This window comes from Labeo rohita, chromosome 24 (assembly GCF_022985175.1).
Source record: "Labeo rohita strain BAU-BD-2019 chromosome 24, IGBB_LRoh.1.0, whole genome shotgun sequence".
Taxonomy (NCBI): domain Eukaryota; kingdom Metazoa; phylum Chordata; class Actinopteri; order Cypriniformes; family Cyprinidae; genus Labeo; species Labeo rohita.
In genome coordinates, this window is record NC_066892.1 from 7,063,221 (window position 1) to 7,076,367 (window position 13,147).

Sequence of the window (13,147 nt, forward strand, 5' to 3'; positions counted from 1 at the left end):
CCCCAAAAGCGGTGGATTATTTCTTATTGTGACAAACCTGAGGTTGGTTTGTGGAGGTGAGGATTAAATTGATTTACAGTGAGCCTTTAACATCGGGGGAAACACTGTATATCAGCCTTGACAGGTAAATCCCATCTCTGTGAAGCAGCGAGCGGGACAAGCAGAGTCCATTTGTCTGGCCGGTGACAGAACTCAGGCCCTCCGCTTCAGAAGCGTTAGAGGCAGGAGGAAGTCGTGTTTCAAAAGCGAGTTTTAATCTCATCTCTCACGCTCTCCCTCTTTTCAGAGCAAAACTGTCGTTACTATATTATTCGCCTGCTCCGCATGTCTTCGCAAGCCATTAAAAAGCAAATGTCTGGATCACTTGGGAAATCACAGCAGGCTCCGGTACACGCCGTTTGTCTTCTTAGATGAACACGGCGCAGTCATGCCTCCTCCCGCAGGGCATTAACATCCAGAGTTCTGCATTTCTGTACTGCACAACACAATTAGTGCCGTGGAACGGCATGAAACTCTTACTTTTACGTAAGGATACTCTCGCAACAGTGGATTTTCAATCTGCTTTAGCAGTATTCTTTCAAAAATCCCACAGTGATTAGAACCAAAAGAGTGATTTTTAATAAATATAATGCAAAGTACAGTTTAATGGCCTGTGAGATATATTCATAGTGGTATATTTTCTCAGTTTACTATCAATGGCCCATATACCCTATTAAGTTCTATGTATTTTCTATGCAAGTTCCCTCACCTTCGACAAGGTTTCTGCAGGTTGTATGAGGATAAATTTAATACTTTTCAACACTGTTTTTAAAATAAACAAAGAAACTTGATGGAATAAATAGAACGGAACACAATTTGTCAATATGTTCTCTAAATGTAAAACGTTTGTATAAGCAAAATCTTCAAAAGTTTGAAATTACAATTTCCAAAATATCTCCTTTAAATTTTAAAAATAAAATAAAAATTAAAAGCACAATTAAAAACAGATAATAATAATAATTAAAAAGCACACACACATATACACAAAATAAATAATATACCAATAAGTTGATCATTGTTTACAGAATTTCTATATTATTTATTTTAAATTATTTAATATTTATATAAAGCTGTGTAGAAAAATAGCTAAATTAAACAATATATCTAAATTCAGTTCTAATTCATTTCAAGTTCAGTTCATTTCTAATAAAAATTTAATTAAACATACACACACAAAATAAATTATATACCAAGTTGATAATTATTTACAGAATTTTTATATATTAATTATTTTAAATTATTTTATATTTATATACATTTAAAAAAATAATAAATCAAAACAGAACAGAACAGAACTGAACTGAACTGAACTAAACTAAACTAAACTAAACTAAACTAAACTAAACTAAACTAAACTAAATAAAATAAAATAAAGCTGTGTGAAAAAATAACAAAATTAAAATTCTGGCTAGCCAGAAAGTAATCTATCTAAATTCAGTTATTTCTAACAAAAACTGAATAAAAAAAAATACACACACACACACACACACACACACGCACACAAACACACATACAATAAATCATATACCAATAAGTTGATAATTATTTACAGTTTTTATATATTATTTATTTTAAATTATTTTATATTATATCAAAACAATAAAATAAAATATTTCTAATAAAAATTTAATAAAAAATACACAAACACACTAAATAAATTATATACCAATAAGGTGATAATTATTTACAGAATTTTTATATTATTTATTTTAAATTACTTTACATTTATATTATTTTAAAATAAAAAAAAATTAAATTAAATTAAATTCAAATAAAATAAAATGTTTCCAGTGCAAAATGTCTAAGATTCTTAAATCAAGATACAATTACAAGACAAAAAGGTGACATAAAATGTAGTTTTTTAAGAAATTAATCCAAATTAAGAAAGAGAAAATATCTAACAGGGAGCTCAAGAAACATCAACATAACTCAAAGGGAAAACAAGTTTTAATTCCACATTGGCAGATATTTGTTCTTGTTTAAACATAAATTCATTTAATTTTGTTCAGTTTCTCAGAAAACAAGACTCAGTTTGCATCTCAAGTAGCTATATCTTGATTTAAACAAAAATACTGAGGAAACATATTCACTTTTACAACAAAGACATCATTTAATGCCATGACGTTTTAGACCTTAATTTGTGGAAGACCGAATTACAGTTTTTAAGACATTTTAAGACCTGCAGAAACCCTGGATAATCAAAGTGATGTATTTTAAATGTTTTTTCCTGTGATATAATTTCTTCATGCCCCATAATGGCTTGAATATAACTCTACACTCTTATCTCATTTAGTATATGTGGATTCATGAATATGCAAATTAGTCCCACCTACCATCAATCACACCAGCTTGGACCTGCTCCACATTCACAAGCTTAACTGTAGTAGGAAACACTACACAATGGCAGGTGGCAATATTGGATTAACTCAGCCATTTATGTTTGATCCAGAAACCAAAATCTGAAGAGGAACAGCGAATAATACAGGGTCGTCAACAAGTCTATGCATCAGATTAATTATGGGGGGGGGGAGCAAAAAACGTGTGAAAATGCAAAAAAACAATGGAACAGAGGAAAAGTCAATGGAAAAACTGATTTTGTGTGAACAAGCCCTAAAAAGACTTGGAACCAGTGTTTACAAACATTACAAAAATGTGTTTTGTTATTGTATTAATTCTATTAAAAATGCAAAAAAATTGGGTCAAAATTATACACTATTTTATAACCAGTTGAAACTAACTGAAAATAAAAGGTTTTGCATCACATCACAAATAAATTGCATTTTAAAAACATAAAAAAAAAAAAAAATTATTATAAATTGTAATATTATTTCATAATATCACGTTTTTTACTGCATTTTTTTACATCCTATGATTAAAGCAGAAGATCTCTAGCAAAGAAAGAAATTAATTTGTGTTCTGGCTGGTTAAAATGTTACCGTAAACATTGACGCCGTATTCTGTCTGACTGGGTGGGCCAAACAGTACCAGATCAGTAAACTTCTCCTCAGATAATCAAAAACAGTCATGCTGGACTGGATATTTGGACTGCAAGTCCAGCCATGGAACATGATAGAAAGCAAGATGGCTAGAAAAACCTGGACCAGACTGGATTCATAGCCTAGGGGTGGCAGATCAGGCCAGGAAACAGGACAACAGGCTTTTGTTTGGCATAGTCCTGCCGTAGAACACAAGATATTAGAGTTTACAGCTCATGCCTCTAGAGAGGAAAAATGAGACGTCTTGAGTAGCCAACAGACTGGTGAACTAATGGAGCAGTGATTTCACTTCTGATCTTCATTGACATGTTTGTTTAAGAGGAGAAAAACACTGGGGAAGGAGGGAAGAATGACACTTGAGAGCTTGCTTTCTTGCAGTGGGCCAAAATCAGATCATGCAAAATGTTAATTATTTTACTACAATAAGAGGGATCATACAAAATGCGTGTTGTTGTTTATTTAGTACTGACCTGAATAAAATATTTCACATAGAAGATTTTTACTATAGTCCACAAGAGAAAATAATAGTTACATTTATAAAAATGACCCTGTTCGAAAGTTTACATACACTTGATGTTTAATACTGTGTTCTTACCTTAATGATCCACAGCTGTTTTTTTTTGTTTAGTTCAGTTGTTCATGAATCCCTTGTTTGTTATGAACATGTAAACTGCCCATTGTTTGTTAGAAAAAACCTTCAGGTCCAAAAATTCTTCGGTTTTCCAGCTCCAGAAGGAAAAACAATGTATTAAGAGTCAGGGGGTGAAAACTTTTGAAATTTGAAGATCAAGGTAAATTTAACTTATTTTGTCTTCTGGGAAACATGGAAATATCTTCTGTGGCCTCTGAAGGGCAGTACTAAATGAAATAATATAATATTTAGGCAAATTAAGAAAAATGTACACATCTCCATTATGTTCAAAAGTCCCCCCCCAGTGAGCATTTGAACCGTCTGTAATAGTTGCATATGAGTCCCTCAGTTGTCCTCAGTGTGAAAAGATGGATCTCAAAATCATACAGTCATTGTTGGAAAGGGTTCAAATACACAAAAATGCTGGAAAACCAAAGACTTTGTGGGACCTGAAGGATTTTTGTGAAGAACAGCAGGCAGTTTAACTGTTCAGGACAAACAAGGGACTCTATCTTCACTAAACAAAAACGCACAGCTGTGGATCATTCAGATCAACAACACAGTATACACAGTATACACAGGGTCATTTTTATAAATTCAACTATTATTTTCTCTTGTGGCCTATATGTAAACATCTTTTATGTGAAATATCTTATTCAGGTCAGTACTAAATAAACAATAACATGCATTTTGTTTGATCACTCTTATTTTGGTAAATAATTAATGTTTTTAATGATTTTGAAAGGGGGATGCATACTTTTGACCTCAACTGTACCACGTTCAAGGCCCAGAAAGGTAGTAAGGACACTGTTAAATAGCCCATGTGACATTAATGGTTTAACCGTAATTTTTCAAAGCTACAAGAATACTTTTTGTGCACAAAGAAAACAAAAAAACAACTTTATTCAACAACCTCTTAATTGTTGGTTCCAAAGATAAATGAAGGTCTTATGGGTTTGGAATGACATGTGGGTTTGTTCAGCAAAGATGCTTTAAAATGATCAAAAGTGACAGTAAAAACATATATAATGTTACAAAAGATTTCCATTTCAAATGCTGTTCTTTTGAACTTTCAATCCATTGAAGAATGCTTAAAAATGTATTGTGGTTTCCAGAAAAATATTAAGGATGTGACACTGAAGACTGGAGTAATGATGCTGAAAATTCAGCTGTGCATCACAGGAATAAATTACATTTTATAAAATATTAAAACAGAAACAGCTATTTTAAGTTGTAATAACATTTTATAATATTACAGTTTTTAACTTAATACAAAATGCCTTGGTGAGTAATGGAAATGAGAGTGTTAATGGTTTGAAGTTTACAGCTAAGGACAGCCAAGGGAAAGTGCAGTGGTCTCTGGATCAAGGCTGTTGGGTTATGCATCACAGTCAGGAGGAAGTTCAAATGAGGTCAGTGGCTTTGGTGAGTCAGGGCGGTCACGGGTTGTTAGGCGGTCAAGTTTGGTCCGTACGGAGTCATACAAAGGGAAAAGTCATTAGGGTTTTCCTCCTCTGCATAATCATCGAACTGAGACTGGGACTAGCAATAAATGAGTCCGTCGTATTCATGTGTGAGTTATCGTCATTCTCGCACCTGTTAGTCGTGTTCACATGTTGTGCTGCTATCCAAGGTGCTGAACAGTGTGCAATGTAAGCACAGAATCACCAAACACACACACACAATTACACAAGACACTACAAATACCTCAGTGCCTCCACTGAGATTTAAAATATACTAAACATGACAGGAAAATAGTTTAAAGAGTAAAGAGTCACACAAATGTATTTTGGCATGATAACAATTTTTTTATTTTATATATAACGAGGAATGTCACAGAATTTGCCAAATTTTGGATTCATAAATCAAAGGTATGTCAGTACACTTAATTCAAAACACTATATGGACTAGTGTATATGAGTATTAAGCCACAAAAAAACCCAAATGCTGTTTAAATATATATCCTGCAGATGCAGAGTTTTGTTTAATACACATACTGAAGCATGTGTGACTCTCATTGTGTTTTTAGCCTCTGCCGCCTCAAAATATGAATACATGAACACATAAACAATTTCTAGAACTGTTCTGAAAGTCACTTTATGAGCATTTTACAGTTTCTTTTGAGAAAAACTATCGTTATATCATATACAAATAGAAATCTGAGGGTCTTCACAGCAACCCATCAAAATAAAAGTTCGGTTTAACTTGAATAAACTGTGACAGAAATATATTACTTAATGTAATTATAGTACTACTACTAATATAAAACCTTATTTTTAAGGAATATTTACCAGAAAAATTAAATAGCAAAATTTTTAGAAAAATACACAACACAGTCTTCCTGGAAAAATAATAATAATAATAATAAATAAATAAAATAAAATAAATATATATTTATTATAATAAATATATATAATAAAAAACTACATTTGGTAAAAATAAAACTGAACTTGAGAAAAAATAGAACTATTTTATCAGTCCTTAAAAATGTATTTTTTGTATTGTAATGTACAAATTGCTGTTAAATTGTGTAAGCTTCATGATTTTGTTTAATTAGACATGCTTTTTGATAATTTGTGTTTTAATTTAACCATTAAAGCAAAGCCTAGAAAAATTAAAACAGAAAAAATAGAATCCAGAAAAATTTCAACAGAAAAAAATGGAATTTGGAAAAAAAAAAAAAATGGAATTTGGGGAAAAAAATAAAACGAAATTCATAGGGCCCTAAATTCAGTTTGGTTAATTACAAACAAATAAATAATAAATAATCTGTTAATACAGAAATGTTATTATTAACACTACACTACAAAACATACTATACTACAAAAGCAAATAAAAATATAATATAATAATTTGATCTTAATTGTTTAAATGTAATACCACTAGGTTTAAATCCTGCCTATAATATCCTATGATTTCCACAAAAACATGGACAGGATTATGGAATCTAGTCATAAAAATGAAACTTGCTGTATAAATGCGGAATGTCACAGAATTTGCCATGTTTTGGACGAATAAATCAAAAGCAGGTCAGTCCACTTAAATCAAATCGTGATATGGACTAGTGTCTGTGAAAATTAAGCTGCAAAAATACTATTTAAATATGAATCCTGCAAGTTCTGCATGTCTCTGTGTGAAAGAATGGTGCAGACACGCAGTTTTGTTTACTACACACATACTGAAGCGCACCTGAATATATGAGTACATGAACACATCAATAATACTCAAAATAATAATCAAATCAGGTGCTTAAAAAAAAAAATGACACAATTATGTCCTTTTCATCTGTGCATAAATAACCTAATTAGAAATTTTCCTACAAGAGCTGGAACCAATTAAAACAAAGATCAAAAGTTTTATGTTTTTCATTTTGTTTTTAAACTTAAAACAATGTTTTAAAACCTAGTGCGTGTGGCATGAATCAATGACCAAAAATGGCAATTTAATGACTTCTAGAGCCTGACAATTAATTACTCGTCTGCCACAAAAATGTCTTTGAAGTATCTTCATTTCAGGCTTTTTTCAGCAAATACTGACGTGCCATTATTTACAGTTATTTTATTTAATGACTCAGTATGTATTTTATTAAGATTAATCTTTATTCAATTGACAGCCCTAGTGTATTTATTCCCAGAAGGCTTGTTTTATGCCAAATGACCATGTTTATGACGGCTGTTGGAGGAAATACAGCGTTTTCTGATGAAGTTGGTTCAAGAATAGCCACCCCTCTGCCATCTGAAATGATCAGGGCTCTCGCCCATCCATCAGCTGTCGGCTGCACGCTCAGATAAGAGCCAGTCAATCTCCTCTCCCACACACCTGTCTTTCTCTCTAATCACATCTCGTTCCATAGGGTCTCTCTGTCTCTCTGATAAAGAACAGCTATGATATGATAGCCCAACCCTCAGCCGAGCCGGATAAACTGTCAGCGCTGATACATACACCCAGGTTCCATTCTGCAAAGAACAGAAACCTAGAGCAGTCACAGTGAGTCTCATTTCCCAATTTAATAATTTCATAATTTTGTCTTAACAAATTTCATGTTTTAAGGCCACTAGGTTCAAATCCTGCCTATAATAAAGGGCCCTATGATTTTCGTGATGTGGCAAATGCGGATGGAATCACAAAATCCAGTCATAAAAATGGAATTCACTGTATAACCTGGAATGTCTGAGAATTTCGCAGTTTCGTTTACTACACACATACTGAAGCATGTGACGCACGCTGTATTTTTAGCCTCTGCTGCCTCAGTATTTGAGTACATAAACACACAAACAATCTCTAGAAGTGCTCTGAGAGTCACTTCATGAGCATTTTAACATTTCCTTTGAGAAAAACTTGAAGGTTTTCACAGCAACCATCAAAATAAAAGTTTGGTTTAACTTGAAGAAACTGTGACAGAAATATGTAATGATAGTACTATTAATACTAATACATTTTTTAAAACATTATTTTTAAAGGAATATTTACCAGAAATATTATTTAGCAGAAATTATTTGCCAGAGGAATGTAAATACGCAATACAGTCTTCCTGAAAACAAACAAACAAATAAATAATTAAATGCATTTTTGATAAAATTAATGAATTAGACATGCTTTTGATTATTCAAATTTAATGAAACCATTAAAATGAAATAGAAAAATTAATTGAGAAACAGAATTTGGAAAAAAAAAAACTGACTGTAATTTTTGTATTGTAATGTAAAAATTGCTAGTAAACTGTGTAAGTTTCATGATTTCAATTAATTAGACAGGCTTTTTGATGTTTTTTTTTTTTACATTTAACCTAGAAAAATTAAAACAAAAAACTGAATCCAAAAAAATGTAAATGGAAAAAAACTAATTTAAATATAAAAAATTAAATAAAACAAACTTTTGGGAAAAAATAAAATGAATTTCATAGGGCTCTAAATTCAGTATGGTTAATTACAAACAAATATATCATAAATAATTTGTTAAATTATACATATATATATATATATATATATATATATATATATATATATATAAACAGATCATTTTTACCTTAAAATAAAATTTGATGGAATCAAAAAATATTTTTATTTAGGTGAATTTATTTACCAGAAAAATTTAAATACATAAAAGCATTTCTAAGAAAAATAAAAAATAAAATAGAATAAAATAAAATAATAGTAAATAAATGTTTTTATAAAACCCATTAAAACCAAGATGTTGTTGATTATTAAAATTTAATGAAAGTCTTAAAATGGAATCCAGAACATTTATGGAAAACACAGAATTTGGAAAAAATTTAAATTAATTAAACAAAAAAATAAATAAATAAATAAAACATATTTCATAGGGCCTTAAAATTTTCATTTTTGGTTAAACTTGTATTAAATGGCTAGTAAACTGTAGTTTCATGATTTCAATTATTTTATTTATTTTTTTTTTTTACATTTTACCATAAAAACAGAGCATTGACAAATTAAAACAGAAAAAAACTGAATCCAAAAAAATGTAAATGGAAAAAACTGAATTTGAAAAAAATATATATATATATATAATATTTTTTAAATAATATTTATATATATATATATATATATATATATATATAAACTGAATTTGCTAAACCTTTGGGAATTGGGAAAATAAAACTGAGTTTGGGAAAAATTAAATGAATTTCAAATATGCCCTGGTGCCATGTCCACTTTCTGTTTCATATTATATTATATTATATTATATTATATTATATTATATTATGAATAAATAAATATTACTATAAAATAAATATTAAAATGTATTGTTATTACATTATGGATATTTTTGGTGTGACAATTTAACGTATTAATGTTGCATGGCTGCTTATATATATATATATATATATATATATACACACATAAGCGTCAGGCAATAAATCATTTAAAGAGACAGATTTAGCAAATGTGTAGTTTCACATTGACATTTCATTCAACATTCTGAATACATTTCAGTGAACTCATCTATGAACAATTTTACAATTTTTGTGTTTAATTGTTCGCACATGTTTGAGGAATCTCGTCCAGCATGGAATGATCTAACTTAAAAGTGTCTTTCAAGAAAACAGATTCGCTTAAAAGCTGAAGCCTTTCATTAAAGAGGAAGCTACGAATGAAGACGTATAATTGAAGGGAGGATGAAGATAATGGGACGCAGCCACGGAAGAGCAGAGATTCCAGCAACTAAATAAAGATTTCAGCCATGATAGCTGATCTCCGCCCAATATCTCAGAGCAACCACAGCACACCATATGCCCGCCTGTCAGCTCCAGGACAGGAAGTGAGATTGAACAGGCTAAAAGGGTAGTCACAGCAGACTTTGTCTTCAATTCGGTTCCATTCACGTCCATAAAAAAAAGCAAACACCTGTCTTTTCCTGCATCCTAAAGCTCACCATTAGTGAAATGAGAGCTGCAAACCCAATTTGAGCAACAGTCGTTGGACACTCCTGCATTGACACACACATAAACATATGCACCTAAATGAATATCTAGGCTTCAATATTTCCCAAATGAGGTGTAAAAGCAGCCGTCCCGGTAATTAAAGTCAGCTGTGCGGGTAATGGAGCAGCTTGTATTTTTCTCTAATCATATTCGAGTGCTCTCCACCCATAAACACATTTATTTAGGGGCAAACGTGTTGAGTGTCGCACTAAGTGAGGAAAACCATTACGCCGTCCAGGTGCTAAGCATCAGTCAACGGAACAAAACTAAACTAAAGTGCGCGAGACGCCGCCGTGATTCATTGTGACAACACGTATTCAATCAAGACACCCACTTACCTTGATTAGCAGGGAATGTTTTTAGCTGCATGCCGCCGACCAGGTGGTTGATGGAAAGCTTTGGCCAGTGAAGGTACAGCTGGCAACCCTGGATCAAAGACACTTTAACTTCATGGTCCTGTGCCAGGAGGTCCTACAAATAACAATAGAGGACATCATCTCATTGATGGAATACTTTTTGGCCACCAAAAAAATGATGCACAATACCATATTGGTTTTGGCCGGTATCAATGATTTTTTGATGTATTCGTTTCGGAAAATAACACTAATTCAGAAACTATACTTGAGTCTGCTACTTTTACATTAAGATGATCTTTGTAGCAACTAATGCCCAGACTTAATCCTAATAATAATTTATTATTTAGAAAATTATTTTATTAATATTATGATAAAATTATTTTAATATGAAATACTGTGTTGTTAATAAAATAATAAATATAAATATAAATCTTCACCATCAACAAACAGAGGTAACACTAATAATAACAATTTACTGATCATAAATTATTAATATTAAGATTTAATTACAATAAATATTAATAAATTATTTTGTTAATTAATATATTAAATATAATATAACTCATTTTGCTCATCATCCAATGCGTAGTTAATCTTAATATTATAATTTATTATTAACAATATTTTATGAAATTATGATTAAATATTTATAATATTAAATATTATGTTGTTCATAAAATATTAATAATTGTTAATATTAATTAGATAATCTAAATGATTACTTCACCACCATATACCACTCAGAGGTAATTTAATTTGAATAATTTATAATTAAGGTTACATTATTGTAATAGTAAATATTAAGACATTACATGGTTAATAAATATATTCATATTGACATTATTAATTTAGATTATCATATAATGCTTATTAATTATTATTAATAACTATTTACTATTATGATTAAATAATTATTCTATTAAATATTATGTTGCTCAGAAATAATTAATATAAATATTAAATAGTACTTATTTAGATTATCATTGCCATCATCTAATGCTCAGTGGTAATCCTAATAATAACAATAATTCACTGAATTATTGATATTAATATTAATATTACATTATTACAATATTAAACATTAAGAAATAATGTGGTTAATAAATATATTAAATATTAATATTATTAATTTAGATTGTCATCTAATTTATTATTACTAATAGCAATTTAAATATGTTAACCAAATATTAATAATATAAATACTAAATAGTAATTATTTAGATTACCTTCACCATCATTTAACGCTCAGAGGTAACCCTAATAATTTACTGATAATAAATTATTAATATTAAGATTAAATGATTGCCATATTAATATTAATAAATCATATTGTTAAAATACATTTTAAATATTAATATGATTAATTTAGATTGTCATCTAATGCTCAGAGTTAATCTTAATATTGATAATTTATTAATAATAACAACAATTGATTAATATTATGATTAAATAATTATATTAAATATGCCGTTATTAAAATAGTTATCAATATAAATATTAAATAGTAAGATTTTAGATTATCCTAATAATCATTTACTGATAATAAATATTAATATTGAAATTAAATTATTACAATATTAAATATGAATAAATTATTTTGTTAATAAATGTATTACATATTAATTAAAGAGTTAATCTTAATATCAACAATTTAATAATAATAATAATAACAATAATAATAATATCAACAGCTTATTAATATTATTGTTGTTAATAAAATATTTAACAAATTATTAAATAGTAATCATTTCAATTATCTTTGTCATCATCTAACAGAGGTAATCCTAATAATAATATACTGATAATAAATTATTAATAATAAGATTAAATTACAATATTAACAAATATTATTGTTAAATTTGTACAATTTTGTAATATTAATTTAGATATATTAATATTAATAGATTATATTGTTAAGAAATGTATTAAATATTAATTAATTGATTCCGACTGTCATCTAATGCTCAGAGTTAATGTTAATATTAATAATCTGTTATTCATAAATTATTAATATTGAGATTAGATTATTGAAGTAATATGATATATTGATAGTAAACATAAATAACTGAATAACACTGCAAAATGTAATCTTTATCAAATCTCAAAATATTTTTCATACTTTACATTATAATGTTGTGATGCCTAAATTCACTTGTAGCATTTAAAACAACAGATTTAAGCATTTTTTATTTTTCATTTATTTGGACAAAATATTACACAGATTTATTACTGGTCATTTATCATTTATAAACTATAACATGAAAACAAACATAGGCCAGAATATAAAATATTGGCCTGTCTCTAGTTAATGGTTTGCAAAGTAACACTTTTGTGTTACGTGAAGCATCACATCGCTGCACCTTTTTTAGCTTCTCGTAGCCAGAGTGAGATATTTTGAGAATCTCGCAGGTCTCGAGTGTCATGACACACTGGATGACGGCACCTCCATCTACAGCGTTTACAGCTTCACAGGATCCAAATGAACCTCCAGCTGAAATCTAGATCAACAAAGACACCAAATCCAGTACACTATATAAAACAGAATTCAAGGACTACTTTAAAACACTACTTGTGGATTCTAATATAGTTATCATTATCATTCTTGGTGTGAACGGGTCTTAACTGTAGATTAGAAAAGAGCAAAAGCTTGTCAGCAGTAACTGGCAAGGTATGAGTGGTAATG

At 29.4% G+C, this 13,147-nt stretch overlaps 1 protein-coding gene across 1 annotated transcript in view; it reads right to left on the minus strand.

The window, feature by feature from the left end:
• The window catches only part of cnbd1 (cyclic nucleotide binding domain containing 1), a 62,751-nt gene that overhangs the window by 12,512 nt on the left and 37,092 nt on the right, over window positions 1-13,147 (minus strand). Inside the window, exons 7-8 of the mRNA XM_051097888.1 lie at window positions 12,825-12,962; window positions 10,447-10,579 (exon numbers count right to left, since the gene is read on the minus strand). Coding sequence (XP_050953845.1) covers window positions 10,447-10,579; window positions 12,825-12,962 — 271 coding nt within the window. The remainder of the gene's footprint in view (window positions 1-10,446; window positions 10,580-12,824; window positions 12,963-13,147) is intronic.